This window comes from Rhinoraja longicauda, chromosome 23, assembly GCF_053455715.1.
Source record: "Rhinoraja longicauda isolate Sanriku21f chromosome 23, sRhiLon1.1, whole genome shotgun sequence".
Classification (NCBI taxonomy): Eukaryota; Metazoa; Chordata; class Chondrichthyes; order Rajiformes; family Arhynchobatidae; genus Rhinoraja; species Rhinoraja longicauda.
In genome coordinates, this window is record NC_135975.1 from 35071503 (window position 1) to 35090969 (window position 19467).

Sequence of the window (19467 nt, forward strand, 5' to 3'; positions counted from 1 at the left end):
GTGAACAGCAGGCTCACTCGGATTCTTAGTTCTGGACACGTTGTAAAATAGTCATACATAGTAACATGTCCCAAATGTTTTCCTTTACCCAATAATTTGTCAACCTAGATGGGGCGGCACAGTGGCCTCACGGTGGAACTGCTGCCTTGCAGCGCCAGAGACCCGGGTTTGATCCTGACTACGGGTGCTGTTTGTACGTTCTCCCCGTGACCGCATGGGTTTTCTCCGGGTGCTTCAGTTTCCTCCCACACTTCAAAGAGATGCAGGTTTGTAGGTTAATTGGCTTTGGTAAAATTGTAAATTGTCCCTAGTGTGTAGGATAGAACTAGTGTACAGGGTGATCGCTGGTCGGTGCGGACTCGGTGGGCCGAAGGGCCTGATTCTGCACTGTATCTCTCGAATAAACTAGGTGTGCCCAATTATTTATAATGCAATGCAAAGTTGTAGAGCGACTTTTTGTGTACTAGGAGTTGATAATGGCAAGCTTTCATTTTACAGTGAAAGGCTGGAAGATTGCTCCCGTAAGTTGATCAAAGAAGATGGATTGAGTGCGGGGCTGGCGTTTCCGACAGGCTGCTCTCTGAACAACTGTGCAGCCCATTACACACCCAATGCAGGAGACCCAACGGTACTGCAGTATGATGATGTGTGCAAAATAGATTTTGGAACGCACATCAATGGTTGGTTTAGTTTTATGTTAGTCTGGATGAACTGAGATACCTAGTTTTTCTGGGATTTTATTTCAGTAAATGGTAAATTTGACTTTTCTCCTTCACAGGCCATATCATTGACTGCGCTTTCACAGTTGCTTTTAACCCCAAATATGACAAGCTTATAGAAGCTGTTAAAGATGCCACCAATACTGGTATCAAGGTAAGCTAGAAGTTAACCGCACTGAAATATCAACTCCTCCGTTCTTTCGCACATACCTGCATCTGCTGAAAGTTTACAACACTTTAATATATTTCTAGCTTAAACAGTAACACAAAATGTTAACTGTTGATCATGAGTTTGGAAGGATGAAGGGGGATATTGAAACTTACTGAATAGAATGATATGGAGACGATGTTTCCACTAGTGGGAGAGTGTAGGACCAAAGGCTATGGCCTCACAATAAAAGGACATGCCTTTAGAAAGGAGATGAGAAAGAATTTCTTTAGTCAGAGGTCAGTGAATCTGTGGAATTCATTGCCACAGAAAGCTGTGGAGGCTAAGTCAATGGATAATTTTACGGTGGGCATTGACAGATTCTTGTGTAAGAAGGAACTGCAGATGGTAGTTTAAACTGAAGATAGACACAAAAATCTGGAGTAGCTCAGTGGGACAGGCAGCATCTCTGGGGAGAAGGAATGGATGACGTTCCGGGTCGAGACCCTTCAGGCTGGTTAGGGATAAGGGAAATGATAGATATAGACGGTGATGTGGAGAGATAAAGAACAATGAACGAAAGATATGCAAAACAGTAACGATGATAAAGGAAAGGCCATTGTTAGCTGTTTGTAGAGTGAAAATGAGAAGCTAGTGCGACTTGGGTGGGGGAGAGAGAGAGGGAATGCCGGGGCTACCTGAAGTGAGAGAAATCAAATTCATCCCACTGGGCTGTAAGGACATTAAGGGTTCGGGGGTTATGGGGAGAAGGCAGAAGAATGGGGTTGAGAGAGAAAGATGGGTCAGCCATGATTGAATGGCAGAGTAGACTTGATGGGCTGAATGGACTAGTTCTGCTCCTAGAACTTATGAACATGATTTGATGCTGACATTGGGCGAATCGAAGATAAATAGTGTGTTTGGTCCTCTGAGGACAGGGGCAAAGAATATCTTGCTGCAGTTTGGTCTCCTTATCTGAGAAGGATGTTTTTATTGAGAGAGTGCAACATAAATGTGCTAGAGTGACCGAGTCAGTCAGGCCATTAGTCACAGCACAGAGGAACGAGCGGGGTTCTCACGCAAACCAGTCAAATTGAAATTGATCTAGACAGATAAAGTAGATGAAGCATTTCCTTGATGGTTGGAGAGTTCAGAACCAGGGAGAGATCTTCATCCAAAGTGTGACAAAGATAGATTCTATCTCTGTCCCGCCCCCTCCGCTGACATCAGTCTGAAGAAGGGTCTCGACCCGACACTTCACCCATTCCTTCTCTCCAGAGATGCTGCCTGTCCCGCTGAGTTACTCCAGCATTTTATGTCTACCTTCGATTTAAACCAGCATCTGCAGTTCTTTCCTACACATATCATCCAAAAGTGTGGTGAATCTGTGGAATGTTCTACTATTGAGGACTGGGCGACCAAGTCATTAAATATAGTCAAGGATGTGGATATGTTTCTTGATGCACAAGATAAGGTAGAAAAGAGCAAGATGGAGATACAAAAAAATTACACATGCTGGAATCCTGAGTAAAAGGCTGTAGGTGGTCAGGCAGAATCTATGGAGAGAATGCAAAGATGATGTTTTGGGTCGGGACCTGTCTTAGACTGTTGGAGGAAAGGTCTGTGGGAATGGGAAGGGGAATTAGTGTTTGGCAACTAGGAGATCAGGTAGGCCCAGGCGGACTGTATGAAGGTGTTCAGAGTCCTCGTCCTTACCTTTCACCCCATCACATACATGTCGCCTACAACACGTAATCCTCCATTTTCGCCACCTCCAACAGGACCCCACCATGAGTCACATCTTCCCATTTCCACCCCTTTTTGCCTTCCGCAGAGACTGTTCCCTCCGCAACTCCCTGGTTAACTTGTCCCTTCCCACCCAAACCACCCCCTCCCCAGGTACCTTCTCCTGCAACCGCAGGAGATGCAGCACCTGTCCCTATACCTCATCCCTCGACTCTGTCCAGGGACCTCGACAGTCCTTTCAGGTGAGGCAGAGGTTCACTTGCACCTCTTCCAACCTCATCTACTGTATCAGTTGTTCAAGTTGTGAACTCTTGTACATCGACAGGACCAAACATAGACTAGGCAATTGTTTCGTTGAACACCTTTGCTCTGTCTGCCTGGGCCTGCCTGATCTCCTGATTGCTAAACACTAATTCCTCTTCTCATTCCCACACTAGCCTTTCTGTCTGGGCCTCCTCCGTTGTCAGAGTGAGGCCAAACGCAAATTGGTGGAACAGCACCTCGTATTTCAGTTGAATGAATATTGATTTCTCTACCTTCAAGTAACTCATGCTTCCCCTCTCTCTGTCCCTCCCCCACACAAGTCATTGTACTAGGCTCAAAGCTGTCTTGTTGAGTCTCATTGTCTGTAACTCGTTTTCACCCAGGCCACAGCGAACAAAGGCCTGTTCCCTTTATCATCTTTACTTTTTTGTAAATCTTTCATTCATTTGTTTTATATCTCTTGTTTCCCTTTCCCCTGACTGTCAGAAGAAGTGTCTCAACCTGAAACTTTACTTATTTTCTCCAGAGATGGTTGCTGAGTTGCTCCAGCTTTTTGTGTCCATCTTCAGTTTAAACCAGCTTCTGCAGTTCCCTCCGACACGGAAGATAAATAGAAATTGGAATGCCCATCCAGCCTCCTGTGCTGCTCCGCCGTTCATGGATAATCTTTCACTTCATTGTCACTTCCTTGCACTAAACCCATACCCTTTAATAACTAAAACTCTATAGGGTAGACAGTCCACACTGTTGGGGGCATGAGGTTACATCACTGTCATCGTCCGTCCTGAAAAGGACGCAAGCCTCCGGCGACAGTCAGTGGGAGCCATCACTTGTACAATAGACGATGGTGGTGGCAGAATTAGCTCAGGACACTTCCAGTTTCCAGCCCTGCACCGTGGACACTTCTGCTGTGGGACCCACCCTGCACTGACACACTGCAACACTTGCAACTGGCTTGCACCACAACTCAGTTAGATGCAGCTGAACTGTGCTGCAATGCACTTAACACCAACCCTCGCCCTCCCCCTCCACCCTACCCACTCCACCCCTTCCCCTACACTATTCCCCCTCCACCACACTGCCCATTCATCCCTGCTATTGAGGGCGTGCAGCGTAGGTTCACTAGGTTAATTCCCGGAATGGCAGGACTGTCGTATGTTGAAAGACTGGAGCGACTAGGCTTGTATACACTGGAATTTAGAAGGATGAGAGGGGATCTTATCGAAACATATAAAATTATTAAGGGGTTGGACACGTTAGAGGCAGGAAATATGTTCCCGATGTTGGGGGAGTCCAGAACCAGGGGCCACAGTTTAAGAATAAGGGTAGGCCATTTAGAACGGAGATGAGAAAAAACTTTTTCAGTCAGAGAGTTGTGAATTTGTGTAATTCTCTGCCTCAGAAGGCAGTGGAGGCCAATTCTCTGAATGCATTCAAGAGAGAGCTAGATAGAGCTCGTAAGGATAGCGAAGTCAGGGGGTATGGGGAGAAGGCAGATTTTGGAATCTAGAGCAAAACAAGTGTTGGAGCTCAGGCAGCATCTGTGAGCAGGAAGGAATGGTTGATGTTTCAGGTTGAGACTCTGAATCTGGACATTCCATGCAGATGTGACCAGACCTGTTGTGTTTCTTTATTTTCAGGTTTCCATCATATGCAGTTAATATTTTTTCCCCAACAATAGTTCCATTATTGGTGGAGTGGAGCGATGCTAGATGTGCCAAGAATCTATATTGAAGCCTTGCTAAAAGATCCTGAGCCATTCAAGTGTTGCATTTGACAGAAATCTGATGCTTTAGAAGGATGAGAGGGGATCTTATAGAGACGTATAAAATTATTAAAGGACTAGACAAGCTAGTTGCAGGAAACATGTTCCCAACGTTGGGGTACATAGGGGACATAGTCTAAGAATAAAGGGGAGACCATTTAAAACTGAGGTGAGAAGACAAATTCTCACCCAGAGAGTTGTGAATTTGTGTAATTCTCTGCCACAGAAGACAGTGGAGGCCAATTCACTGGATGAATTTAAAAGAGAGTTAGATAGAGCTCTCGTGGCTAGTGGAATCAAGAGATATGGGGAGAAGGCAGGCACGGGTTACTGATTATAGATGATCAGCCATGATCACAATGAATGGCGGTGCTGGCTCGAAGGGCCAAATGGTTGCCCCCTGCACCTATTTTCTATGTTTCTATGCTTTCATCTGTCATTAATCTGACTACGCCTTTTATTTTAGAATGCAGGAATTGATGTTCGCCTGTGTGAAATTGGAGAATCCATTCAGGAAGTCATGGAGTCCTATGAAGTTGAAATTGATGGCAAAACTTACCAAGGTATCAGCTAAATATATGGTTTGAGTTGAGAGTCAGAGTCAGAGCTGGGTCTCTGGCGCTGTAAGGCCGCAGCTTTATTGTGCCACCTTCCCCGGTCTCTGTTCTGGTGCTGCCACCTTCCAATACCTTTCTCCTCAACATTAGATTCTATCAGCCACGATGTTAGGGCCCCAAAATGCATTCCATTTCCTGCTCTTCTGGAATTGCCCCTCAACCCACTGCCAGACCTAGAATAGTTACCATTTGCCTTCCTTCCCAATAGATTGATGCTATAACCAGACATACTATTCACTGTCAACATTCCAGAGTAACTGTTCCCTCCAGAGTATTCTGGTCCATTCTTCTGTTTCCACCTCTGTGAAATCATTGCAGGCAACTGCAAAAGGTGCAATGCGTGGCCTTTTAGATCAGAGAACAGTACAGCACAAGGGCAGGCTCTTCAGCCCACAATGTCCCTGTCGAATATGCAGCAAAGACCTTCTCTTATCTACTTGCACATTACTCTCTGCAGATGCCTAACCAAAAGTCTCTTCAATTCATTATCATGTCTGCCTCACCCACCACCCCAGCAGCATGTTCCAGCCACTCACCACCCTCTGTGTAAAAAGAAGTTGCCCCACATATCTCCTTAAAACTTTGCCCCTCTCACTTTCACACTCTCGTGTTTAATTTTTTTTCTCCATTCTGGGGAAAAAGTTTCTGACTGTCTACACTCTCTATGCCTATCACAGTTTTACTGCATTCCAGAAAAAGCAATCCCAGTCTGTCCAACCTCTTCCTGTTACTAATCCCCTGCTAATCCAGGCATCATTCGGGTAAATCACCTCTGCACTCTTTGCAAAGCCTCTACATCCTCCTTGTAATAGGGGACTAGAACAGCAAGCAATACTCCAATGCAGCTGAAGCAATGTCCTATAAAGCTGTATCAAGGCTTCCTGACATGGGGACATTATACAATGGCATGACCATTAACAGCGTTGATGTACAGAGGGATCTTGGGGCTAAGTGTGCAAGTGAAAGTGGCAACATAAGTAGATAGAGTGGTAAAGGAGGCACATGGTATGATTGCTTTCATGGATTGCATGCGACCCATATACATACCATGTGCGTCCTTTACCACTCTATATACTTATGTTGCCACTTTCACTTGCACATTTAGCCCCAAGATCCCTCTGTACATCAATGCTGTTAAGGGACATGCCATAGTATATTTTCCCCTTGCATGTGACCTCCCAAAATGCGACATCTGGCATTTGCTTGGGTTAAATTCCATCTGCCATTTCTCTGCCTATTTCTGAAGCTGATCTATTTCCTGCTGCATACCATGACAGCCTTTCGGGCTTTCTGTGACTCCTGCAAACTTACCAACCAACCCACCCGTCCAAGTTTATGTCCAAATCATTTACATATATCACAAACAGTCGAGGTCCAAGCACAGGCAGAACTCCACTGATCACAGACCTTCAGCCTGAATATCGTCCTATCACCACAACTCTGTCTATTCTCAGTGAGCCAGTTCTGAATCCATATAACAAAGTCACTTCAAACCCTGCATTTTACTGCTTCACTTCCCATTGTCTGAACTTTGAAAGACATCCATTTGAAACAGGTCTGAAGAAGGGTTCCCATGCGAAACGTCACCTATTCTTTTTCTCCAGAGATGCTGCCTGAGTTACTCCAGCATTTTGTGTCTACTATTTGAAACAGGCATTTGCTTGTACTTTCAATTTAGTGTATTGTACTGGCTGCTCACAATGGGATGCTCTGTACATCGGACAAACAAATATCAGATTAGATAATTACTATGAGGGACACTTCCATTCAGTCCGTGAGTGTGACTGAGTTTCCAGCTACTGTTACTGTGCTCTTCCCGCTCTGACTTTTCTGTTGCCCGCCTCCAACACTACTTCAGCAAAGCGCAATATAAACTCATGAAACAGCACCTTATCTTCCAACTAATCATGTTTTGGTTTTCTGAAATTTAATTCATGTTTGATTTATTGTTATTTCAAATTTTCCTATTCCTCCGGAAGTCTTGAGTAACTACATGGACATATTCACTTGATTTACAAAAACATCTTGTCACTTATTTTCATGTAACTTCCAGCCTAATTGGATCTTCCCTGTACCACCATTCTCCCTGTCCTCACTGCACCAAACGTGCTCTTGGTTCTCATGAAAGTTTGTCAGCCTTGAATGTTAATACTGTGTTTCCCTCCATCGATGAGACGTGGCCTGCTGAATGCTTCCACATTTTGTTTTATTAATGTTAAATAGAATGATTGTTTATTTCGAATGCCATAGGAACACTCTCCCCCTATTTCTCACCATGTAACCAGAGGCATTGAGGTAAATTGAATCCCTCAGCTGAGACCAGAGCACGAGTTCATTCCTGGAGACCTTGTTTTGGAGACTGAGCTCCTCTTAATGTATTGAATTGCACTTCGAGTTTTCCCACTGTATCGCTTGCAAAGGTCTATCATGTTGCCATTGCATGAGAAAGTGTCTTCTATGAAGTACATTCTCAGTTGTATTTGTTTTTTATCTCAACAGTAAAACCAATTCGCAATCTAAATGGACATTCCATTGGGCAGTATAGAATACATGCAGGGAAAACTGTTCCAATTGTCAAAGGTGGTGAAGCTACCAGAATGGAGGTGAAGTTCTTGAAGTTTCATTCTTCATTCAATTTCTCTGCATACCACATTAAGCTTAAGCCTGTAATCTTTGGGTAGTCCTTTGGCAGTTGCACCGATAACACAAGGCCATGTTAGGCAAACGGGCTTAAGCACTCTTCTAACCCTTGCGTTGGTGGTCATAAGTCATAGGAGCAGAATTAGGCCATTCGGCCCATGGAGTTTACTCTGCCATTCAATCATTACTCTGCCATTCAATCTATCTTTCCCTCTCAACCCCATTCTCCTGCCTTCTCCCCATAACCCCTGACACCTGTACTAATCAAGAATCTATCTCCACTGTAAAAATATCCATTGACTTGACAGTCTTCTGTGGCAATGAGTTCCACAGTTTCACCACCCTCTGACTAAAGAAATCAAACTAGGTAGCAACAACTGCTGGAATAAGTGGGCAAGAAAATAAGTGGGGGAGTGGGATCGATTGTTTTGATTCCCGGCATAGACTCTGGGTCGAAGGGCTTCATACCCTATGAGAATGGCTCAAGACTTTGGTCTTGGATTATGAAGTGAGATTAATAGCTGTGCTTTCACTAGGTTTGATTCCAAACCTCTAAAATCTTCTGCATAATAAAACATTGGGAAGGACTATCACTAGAAAAACAAGTAACAGGCAAGCTAATGGGACTGAACATAGACACAAAATGCTGGAGTAACTCAGTGGGTCAGGCAGCATCTCTGGAGAAAAGGAATTGGTGACTTTTTGGGTCGACACTTCAGATCGTCAGGAGTCTGAAGAAGGGTCTCGACCTGAAACGTCACCCATTCCTCCTCTCCAGAGATGCTGCCTGACCCGCTGAGTTACTCCAGCATTTTGTGTCTATCTTCGATGTAAAGCAGCATCTGCAGGTTCTTCCTACTCAAGCTAACTCCTACTGCAGCTGTGCACATGGCAGCCAGCCAGCTTGTCTTTTTCTTTTTGTTTTCACTTTTAATTTCAAGTTGTTGTGTACCTTGTGTGTTTGGGACTGTTGGCAGAGCAATGTCCCTCCGGGGATGAATAAAGTTCTATCGTATCGTATCTAATGGGCTTGATTGTCACAAAACCCGTGGCCCCAATAGTCTGTATTCCACAGCTTGAAAGTGGCTGTGCCGTGATCAGTAATTGACCAAAACCCCTAGATTTGGAGAAGGCATCGAGGATTGTAAAACTACAAATGTAGCACCATTGTTCACCAAAGTGGGAAACTATAGATTAGTTATGTGTAGGAAGGAACTGCAGTTAGCCTCATGGGGAGAATGCCGGAACTCACTATTCAGGAGGTAACATGACGTAATTATACATTTATGGGAAACTAGACCAAGTGGACCTGTTGGGCCCAAATTGGTGCACCCCCCTCCACCCCCTCCCCTCACACTCAACCCCCCTTATCCTTCCCCTCCCACTCAACCCCCCTTATCCTCCCTCCCCCTTCCCCTCCCACCCCATCCCCCTCAACCCCCCTTATCCTCCCTCCCTCCCTAGGAGATAGATCTAAACTTTAAAATGTGAATAACTTAAAAAATATAGCACCTATTTCAATGAAACTTCTTCCATTAGCACCAAAGGGACAACGGGGAGTAAGGTGGGCCTAACATTGTTGCGCTATTTTGGCTGTAGTTCTGAAATAAACAAACAAGAGTTTTAGTATATAGAGTAAGCAGAGACAGCAAGGCTTTCTGAATGGGAAATTGTGTTGACAAATTTGCTCGAGTTCTTTGAGGTCAGAACAAACAGATTGGGCGGTAAGGAACCAACAGATGTAGGTATTTGGCTTTCCAGAAGCGTCACATAATAGCTTTGAATAGGACTGCATATTAGCAAGATTTGTTGGTAGAAAGATTAGTGGCTTGGTCCATTGGGGGAAAACAAAGCAAGGAGCCTGCAAAGGTATTGGATCAGCCAAGGGATTGGCAATATGAAAATATGAAGTTGTCCATTTTAGAAGGAAGACTGAAAAAGCACCTTGTTTATATGGACCAAGGCCACAAATGTTGCAGGTGAAAGGGTCCTGAAACATGAAAGCCAAAAGCCAGGAAGGCTTTTATCGCACTTGCTATGGAGTTTAGTAGGGATGTTTTGATGCAACTTTGTAGGATATAGAAAACTGCAGGTATTTTTGGTCTCCTTATTTGTACAAGAAACAAACATCAAACTGTAGATGCCATAAATTTGACATAAAACAGAAAATGCTGGAAAGCTCAAGTTGTGCAGCATCTGCTGAAAGAATGAGAATAAAGTGAATATTTCTGCTGGGGTTGATGTAGCAGTTCTGCTGCTCTATCTGTATGTGGGTGTTGCTGATAGCAGGGGTGTGGCAATGCCCTGGAGGCCAAACCATACTGATGAAAAGAAAAACACACCATCACTGATGGATGTTTGGCAGAAATGGCCATTTCTGAAACGGAAGATAGAAAGTGTGAGAAAGAAGGGCCCCGACCCCAAACGGCACCCGTCCTTTTTCTCTAGAGATGTTGCCTGGCCCGCTGAGTTACTCCAGCACTTATCTTTGGTGCAAACCACCATCTGCAGTTCCTTTCTACACAAAGAAAGGGCGAGTTACCCAGAGTTGGAGAATTCAATGTTGAGCCCAGGAGGCGGGCGGCCCAGACAGAAGATGGCGGTTGTTCCCTGAGCTTGCAGTTGGTCCTGTTACAGGAGGCCAGAAGTCAGATTGGATGGTGAATTAAAGTAGCAGGCAACTGTAATCTCGGGGTCACTCCTACAGACTGAGTACAGGCATGGCACAGGCATCAACTCTGCATTTGGTGTCTGCAGTGTAGACTAGACCACACAGTATATTTGCACAGGAGGCTGTACAGGGAAGATTCACAGCCTCACTGGGCTGAAGTATGAAACAATGTTATAGCTTGGACCTTTGTTCATTGGAGTGACGAATGACAGGTACTGGTGCAGAGGATTTTGTGGGAAACTAGAAAGATGGAAGCTGAGGCCTGGAGGGCTGGTTTACAAGTGAAAAGTAAAGACTAGGAGCCTGCAAAGGCACCAGAATAAGCTAAGTGAAAGAAGAAGAGATTGGCAGATTGGGCCTTTGCAGGGCTTCATAGATTAACTGGAGTCTGCTCCTGTGAGGGAATACATTTGGGGATACATGGGAAGAGAGAGCAGACGACCAGTGAGCTGATGGGCAACCTCTGTCCTCTGGCTGCTTGTGTGATAACTTTCCTCTAATCAATTGAAGGTTCAGGCCTCTTTAATATTTCCCCCTTTTTCTCAGGGACAGGGGAAGGCTTTTATGTCATTGATTGAGATTGTGGCTGTTTTGTACCTTGCTTCCCTTTACCCACCTTTGCTCTTGTCCTTTATAAAGAGAAGTATCACATGGAACATCATTGGCTGCTACATGTCCAGAGGTGATGTACCAAGGCATGAATAACTTCTAGGTTTTACATAAAAGGGTTGATCGTGCACTTATTTATAATGTTAGTGTTTAAAAGGCCCTTTACTGCCCACATCTGGCCCAAAAGCTTGTTTCTGTTGCTTCCCCAAAGCCTTCATGTGTGGATTGTTATAAATTGCCCCAACAACAAAGGTACATGAGATTCAGTCAGAACATTGGCTGCACTTCAAATAATGACTGCATGTGCACAAAATATTCAATCATCTTTGAGGACTATATGTTCAAGCTATTGCTTAACAATAGCCAACTTTACGCATTTGTTGTGACCAATGGATTTTTAACTTTGTGTTGGTTTTTGAGTGTTATTTCTCTTTGTGCTACCTGTTGTACTGGTGTCCGCCGGTTTGATTGTTCTCATGCATAGCGTGGTTTGATTTGACTGGACAGAATGCAAACAAGCTTTTCACTATCTTGGTACAGAAGACAATAAAAAAACCAAACCAATACCAATAGTTGGAGCAGGGCAATCTTGCATTACTGCATCCTAGTTGGATGTGCTGTAGCAGCAAAGTGTGGATTTTGTACTACACTGACTTTTTCACAAGAGTCTGTTAACTACATGAAGGAACTGTGGTTAAAATAAAGCAAACTTGAATGCAGTAGGTGTGAGACTGGCTTGGATAAATGCAGTGAGGTGTCAGCAATTACGTTTCTTTAAAGACTCCTTTTTCATGAAGTCATGGTAAAACGATGGCATGGGAAGCCATCTGATGCATTCTTTTTCAACAGCCCACATGAGTTGAAGAACAGCTATGCATCTCTTCCCACCTCCGTCTTGGACCGTAGCTCTGCAGGTCACAATTACACATCTAAGTTCTATTGCGGATGGCACCTGCCCGTCCCACCCTTTGTCAGTGAGTTCCAGATCAATATTACTCTCGGGGTGATAACAGGCAGACACAAAATGCTGGAGTAACTCAGTGGGTCAGGCAGCATCTCGGGAGAGAAGGAATGGGTGTCGTTTCGGGTTGAGATCCTTCTTCAGACTGATGTTGGGGGAGGGGGTGGGACAAAATCCCACCCCCTCCCCCGATAGCAATCTGAAGAAGGGTCTCAACCTGACACGTCACCCATTCCCTCTCTCCATAGATGCTGCCTGACCCGCTGAGTTACTCCAGCATTTTGTGTCTTCCTTTGATTGCCAAGGAAGTCAGTTTAATTTCTCTTGTTTGCTAAATTAACTGCAGCGCCTTTTTCATTTCCAAAATCCTGCATTCAGGGATGAATAACAGTGCACAGAGTTGCACTGTTATATCAGGTCTATTGAGAGATGTGGATGTTTTAAAGAAACATTAGCTCAGTTCATTGCATGAGGCAGAGACTCTTCCCTTCCCGGGCTCTCCCTCTGTCTGATGCATCTTCTTGCGTTTGAGGCAGCAGAAGTTATGAAGCTGCTTCTGCTGTCTCTGTTTGTTGTCGTTCGCCTGACTGAGGTGTTGACAGGGCTTACCACGGGGAGGTCGACAACGTGAGCCCCTCTGAAGCATCCAGCCGTGCCGACACGCATCGCCAGAAAAGGAGGCTGCCTCCCCATGCAAAGGCTGGAAGACTCTGCCGCCAACATTGTGGCCAGGAGCCTTCTGGGTTGCCGAGTGTGCAATGAAAAGTTCATCAGCTTGGTGATCTGTGAAGGACACCCAAATAAAATGGCTGTCAGCTTTAAAAGTAATATAAATTTGAAAAAAGTCATATCTTCATGGGATATTTTATATTGTGGGAAGACATATCATTTTGACCTTTAAAGTCTTTTCAGGTTTAAACTTTGGATGTTTTGTGTTTTTATTCAGGAGGGAGAAGTGTATGCAATCGAGACATTTGGAAGCACGGGGAAAGGCGTCGTTCACGATGACATGGACTGTTCACATTACATGAAGAACTTTGATGTTGGCCATGTACCAATTAGGTAATTCTGACAATATTTTGGGAGTTGGCAGTCAACAGATATCTTATTTCTTGCCACGGTTGTTTGAATTAAAAATGTGGAAGCTCTGCATCAAATGGAGCAGTAAGGAGCTCCAGTTTTGTGGAGACTTGACTCTGCTCCTACACCTTTCCTGTACTTCCCGCTGGATAATACCCCTGTTCAGTTAATGTAAAAAAAAGATCGACATTGGCAATGCAGTAACAACTGGTGGTTTAATGTTAAATGCTAAAAGAATGTGCTTGCCTAGAAGCATGACAGGAGAGTAGGGTATTTGTCAGTTACACTTTCACGCTGGCACGGTGGTACAGCAGCAGAACTGCTGCCTTACAGTAGCCCCAGAGACCCACGTTCCATCCTGACTACGGGTGCTTGTTTGTACCTTCTCCCCGTGACCCGCGTGGGTTTACTCCGGGTGCTCCGGTCTCCTCCCACACTCCAAAGACGTACAGGTTTATAGGCTATTTGGCTTTGTAAAAAGTGTAAATTGTCCCTAGTGTGTGTAGCACAGTGTTAGTGTGTGGGATGATCACTGGTCAGTGCAGTTTCGGTGGTCCGAAGGGTCTATTTCCGCACTGTGTCTCTAACCTAAATGAAACTGAATTTTCCAGCTCTTGCTGCTTATTTGTTACTGAGTGCTACATTGCTTGATGAACAATTCATTCAGCGTTGTCCAGCAATATCATAGTAGTTGATACATTTGAGTTTTTGAGCAAATCATTCCAAATTGATTGTTCTCTTCTTTAGACTTCCACGAGCAAAGCACCTCCTGAATGTTATCAATGAGAACTTTGGGACACTTGCCTTTTGCCGTCGATGGCTCGACCGCCTGGGTGAGAGCAAATACCTCATGGCCTTGAAGAACCTGTGTGACCTGGGTATCGTAGATCCATACCCTCCCCTGTGTGACATCAAAGGCTCGTACACAGCACAGTTTGAACACACCATCCTGCTACGCCCAACGTGTAAAGAAGTTGTGAGCCGTGGGGACGATTACTAATCATTTGGCCGTTGCTGCACTGAGAGGCTGTGTGAATGGTTTTGCCTTCAGCGTTCTCCCACCTGTTTGTTTTGGTAATGGACCGGGTTTAAGTTTGCCATGTTTGAGAGAGGGTGGCAGTAGGGTGGAGGAGCAGCTTGTATTCCCACCCATCACAGATTTTTAATAAAAGGTTTCTGATATCTAGGAACTTTGTTATATTGATGGGGTTTTCTCCTTAACACTTACGGATGGATTAATAGAGTGCAATTGAAATACAGCCATTGGAGCAGAATGTGATGACCCCTATTAAACTCTCTGCTGCTATAATAAAAACTAATTTGGTACTGGAGTTTCAGGAGCGTGGAATGCTGCTTATTGTAGGCACTCATCTCCAACAGAGAGTTCTACTAATACTTCCCAGAGGCTTCTTTTTAACATTAAGAATGGTATTGAATATAACTGTCTCATCAGTACCTGCACTCTCAATTGCCTTCTAACCCGTGCCGATTTAACATCTTATGTTGAAGAGGTGTTTGAGGAGGAGACAATCCAGGAACTGTCAGCTTTGTTATTCATCACATTTGTTTGACTTCTAATAACTATTTGTTTACCAGTACAAATGCTCCTAGATGAATGGCAACCTTGTGCTGGACTGGGGGCTCCTAATTAATGCACAATTTGCCGTAACAGCAAGAGTTAGATTTGTAACTCACCAGTCCAATTCCTAGCGGTTTGGAGATGTCTAGCGCTTGTGTAGTTTCATTGTCAAGACTGGAGGTTGGACTGTTTAGTGCCATGGCCAAGACTGCGAGATGCTGGCCTAAACCACCGAGAAATGTCGGCTGATACTTTAAGATGGATATTATGCAATTATTAAGTACTGAGAATCTGAAGTTGGTATTTATAAGCACCAGTTAAATTAAAAACTGTTTAAACTGCCCTAATATTTAAGAGTGGGTTGTGTGAATTTTCTGTGGGGAAAAATAGTGGACAGGTCTTGGGTGCAAAGTGCAGGCTGCAGTGCAGTGCAGCAAGGCAATGGGTTCATCACTTAACCACCCTTTAATAGGGGCATTCATTCTTTAAGAGAGAGACTTCTTAGTTACAAGTAGTACATCAATCTGTTTATAGTAACAGATGTATAAGAAGGAACTGTAGATGCTAATTTACACTGAAGACAGACACGATACTGGAATAACTCAGTGGGTCAGGAAGGGCATCTCTGGAGGGAAGGAAAAAAGGAATAGGTCCTTTTCTCCAGAGATGCTGCTTGTCCCGCTGAGTTACTCCAACATTTGTGTCTCTATTAATGAATGTCACTGTTCAGTTTGCACAAGAATTATCCTCTGTGGCAGCTGCACATTTTCATTATCTGCACGACCACCTTCAACACTGGCTCATTGGATAAGAACTCTAATTCAGAAGGCTTGACGTACAAGCTATGCTCCAGATTGTAATTCCGCCTTCGGTGTTTGGGGTGGGTAGCTGTTAAGAAAGGGTTAGTACAACACAAATGCTTCTTTGAGTCTTTGTTTTGTAATCAATCCATTACAAAGTATTAGGTGAAGCATTTAGTGAAACCCACGCAGAGTGGACAATACATAATGTTGCACTCCTGGTGTCAGCTTACAGACTACCAAACTAAAGGGACCAGCAGGCTGCAGGCAGTGGCTGCAGTCCGACTCAAATCCCGGACTGGACTACCTGGTGGAATGTGTATCATGCATAAGATATGTGGTGAAGGTCATATTGAAAGAGAAATGTGGTTGATCTACAGTCTTGTCCATTTATGATATGAGACAATATAATCTACTCTAATCCTTTAGTTCAAGACTGGAGCTGCTGCACATTATGTTCTGTAGAGGGCCCCTTGGGTAGATATAATTAATCTCGCTAGAGCTGCAACCCCATCAAAAATCTGAAAGCAACTTCTACCATCCGTAAATCCTTAACACATAGGTCGAATGGCCTAATTCTGCCATCAAGTCTACTCTGCCATTCAATCACAACTGATCCTGTCACCTTTGGTGCCCTTCCCAATCAAGAAACTATCAATGGATGTATATGAAGGAACTGCAGCTGCTGGTTTAAACCATAGACACAAAATGCTGGAGGAACTCACCGGGACACGCAGCATCTCTGGAGAGAAGGAATGGGTGACTTTTCGGGTCGAGACCCTTCTCTAGACTTGTGTCGGGGGAGGGACATAGATAGATAAGGAGTGTGAAGGGGTGGAAAATGGGCAACTGGAATGGAGATCAAGGAAAATGCAGAATAGATCATTGTTAGCTGGGAGAAGGTAACAAGAAAGCCATGATAAAATGTCGGAGACAGTAAGACTGGTTGGAGAACTGGGAAGGGGAAGGGATGGAGAAAGGGAAAGCAAGGGTTACTTGAAGTTAGAGAAGTCAATGTTGAGGTGCTGTTCCTCCAATTTGCGCTGGGCCTCGCTCTGACAGAGGAGGAGGCCCAGGACAGAAAGGTCAGTGGGAGTTAAAATGTCCAGCAACCGGAAGATCAGATAGGTTCAGGTGGACTGAGGTGTTCAGTGAATGGTCTCACCGATATACAGGAGTCCACACTTGGAACAGGTGCAAGTGAACCTCTGCCTCACCTGAAAAAACTTTGGGTCCTTGGGGGGAGGTATAGGGACAGGTATTGCATCTCTTGCAGTTGCAGGGGAAAGTACCTGGGGAAGGGATGTTGACCAGAAACTATCAATCTCTACCTTGGCCTCCACAGCCATCTGTGGGAATGAATTCCACATATTCACCACCCTCTGGCTAAATAAATTCCTCCTCGTCTCCATTCTGAAGATTTGTTCTGAGATTTTATCCGTGGATGCATAATTAACAGCAAAAAATAAGAAGCTGCTTTCAGCACTACCCTGCTCTTCCACAGGATGTATTGGCCCAGTTCTCACGAGTGATATAATCCAACGTCAATTTTGGTTGTTTGCATGCGTGTTTGCTCATTGAGAAGCAGCATAAGGAATTTGAATAGATGGGAGAGTTGCTTTTTTTTTTAATGGCATTTAATGAGGTGAAGCTTTGACCAGAAGGAAACTTAAAAGACCTGAGGCCCTCAGCTAACACCCTAAAAGGTAGCATAAAAGTCTATTTTATGTTGTCTGAATGTTTCCAATGTATTGTGGACCTGCTTAAAGAAACAGCCAATTAATTACTTATCAAGAGAAAATGCTTTTCCTCAGTTTCAAATTTTGCATGGAATAGGGTCTGGGCCAATAGATCAATTAGCACATTGTGAAGATGGTGTAGAGGGAGAGCCGGTTTCAATATAATAACATGGGAGCTAGCTAGGCAGGTGAGAATCCTGTAGTGAAGAGTCAATTATATTGTGACTTTATCTGAAGGTCTGCAGCTTTCATCTCGCACGACAAAGGATATATCTTCCTGGATTGCAGACATCACAGAAAGGAGTCACAAGATTGATTCCTGAGATGAAGGGGTTGATGGACAAAGAGCTAAATCAAGTTGGTTTTATATGTAGGAAAGAACTGCAGATGCTGGTTTAAATCAAAGGTAGACAAAATGCTGGAGTAACTCAGCGGGACAGGCAGCATCTCTGGAGAGAAGGAATAGGTGACATTTCAGGTCACATCTGAAGAAGGGTCACCTATTCCTTCTCTCCAGAGATGTTGCCTGTCTTGCTGAGTTACTCCAGCATTTTGTGTCTACCTTTGACCTGCAACTAGACCAAGTGGATCCGTTGCGCCCAAACCTCTCCTGCATTGGTGCAGCACCCTCTCCTCCCACCTCCCACTCCCCTTCCCTCCCCCTCAACCCCCCTTCTCCTCCCCCTCCCCCAGAGATGTACAATCACAATTTGTAGTCACTGTACGTTAAAAGGTAACGGTTGTAATGTGCAGAGCCAGAGGGGTCTGGAGATGGTAAGGGAAACAACATTGAACGACGTTGGGGCACTGTGTGTAACTTCACACCGTCATCTGCAGCCTGTATTCAAGGAAGCTTTCTACCTAGTCAAAGGAATAAAACATTCAGTTGTGAACTTGCGCCTGGTACATTTTTTACGTTAGTTCAGCTCTTCAGCCCTCATTTTATCTCCTTTGGATGAGCTGCACCACCACAAAAATCTTAGAGGGATACAGCATGGAAACAGGCCCTCCGAGCACAATGCCCCATCAATGTGGGGAAGTCCAGAACCAGGGGCCACAGTTTAAGAATAAGGGGTAGGCCATTTAGAACGGAGATGAGGAAAAACGTTATCAGTCATAGAGTTGAAAATCTGTGGAATTCTCTGCCTCAGAAGGCAGTGGAGGTCAATTCTCTGAATGCTTTCAAGAAAGAGCGAGATAGAGCTCTTAAGGATAGCGGAGTCAGGGGGTACGGGGATAACGCAGGAACGGGGTACTGATTGAGAATGATCAACCATGATCACATTGAATGGTCGTGCTGGCTCGAAGAGCCGAATAGCCTACTCCTGCACCTATTGTCTAAGTGGTCCCATTTGCCCACGTTTGGTCCATATCCTTCTAAACGATTCCTATCCATGTGGCTGTCCAAGCGTCTTTTAACTTAGTTACCTCTGACAGCCGATTCCATGTTCCAGACACGCAGGGTGTGAAAGTTGCCTCTTGGGTTTGAGGGGAATGATTTAGTAGGAACCCATGTCCTTGATTCCCCAAGCTAGGTAGACAATCTGTGCATTTACCCTATTTACTGCTCCCATGATTTTATACGCCTCAGTAAGATTACCCCTCAGCCTCCTGTGCACCAAGAAATACACCCTAGCCTGCCAAAGCTTTCCCCTTGGCTGAGGCCCTGGAGTCCTGGCACAATCCTCTTAGATGTTCTCTGCACCTTTCTAGCTGAACGACATCCTTCCTGCAACAGTGACCAAAGCTTAACCAAGTACCCCGTATGTGGCCTCGCCTACATCTTGTACAACAATGATGCCGCTGGGTTCCTTCATCAGCAGCATCACCAAAGGCATGAGATCTTGCTTTTCTTTGGCGCTGGGATGACGGTGGTCTTCTTGAAGCAGCTGGGTACCTCAGAACGGAGCAGGGAATGATTAAAGATGCCCATGAACACTCCCGCTAGTGGACCACCGGTTCCTAAGGACGCAGCCAGGGACTCTGAGTTCACCCTCAGGAAGGCCAATCTAACTAGGAAAAAAACTGCAGATGCTGGTTTAAATGGAAGGTAGCCACAAAATGCTGGAGTAACAGTCAGGCAGGCAGCTCCAGAGATGCTGCCTGTCTCACTGAGTCACTCCAGCATT

General features: G+C 44.7%; 1 protein-coding gene across 1 annotated transcript in view; it reads left to right on the forward strand.

Moving 5' to 3' along the window:
* metap2a (methionyl aminopeptidase 2a) overlaps positions 1 to 15219 on the forward strand; it is a 28702-nt gene extending 13483 nt beyond the window's left edge. The window contains exons 6-11 of the mRNA XM_078420050.1: positions 499 to 680; positions 779 to 873; positions 5109 to 5205; positions 7759 to 7862; positions 13087 to 13202; positions 13968 to 15219. Coding sequence (XP_078276176.1) covers positions 499 to 680; positions 779 to 873; positions 5109 to 5205; positions 7759 to 7862; positions 13087 to 13202; positions 13968 to 14220 — 847 coding nt within the window. The 3' untranslated portion in view covers positions 14221 to 15219. The remainder of the gene's footprint in view (positions 1 to 498; positions 681 to 778; positions 874 to 5108; positions 5206 to 7758; positions 7863 to 13086; positions 13203 to 13967) is intronic.
* Positions 15220 to 19467: the final 4248 nt, after the last annotated feature.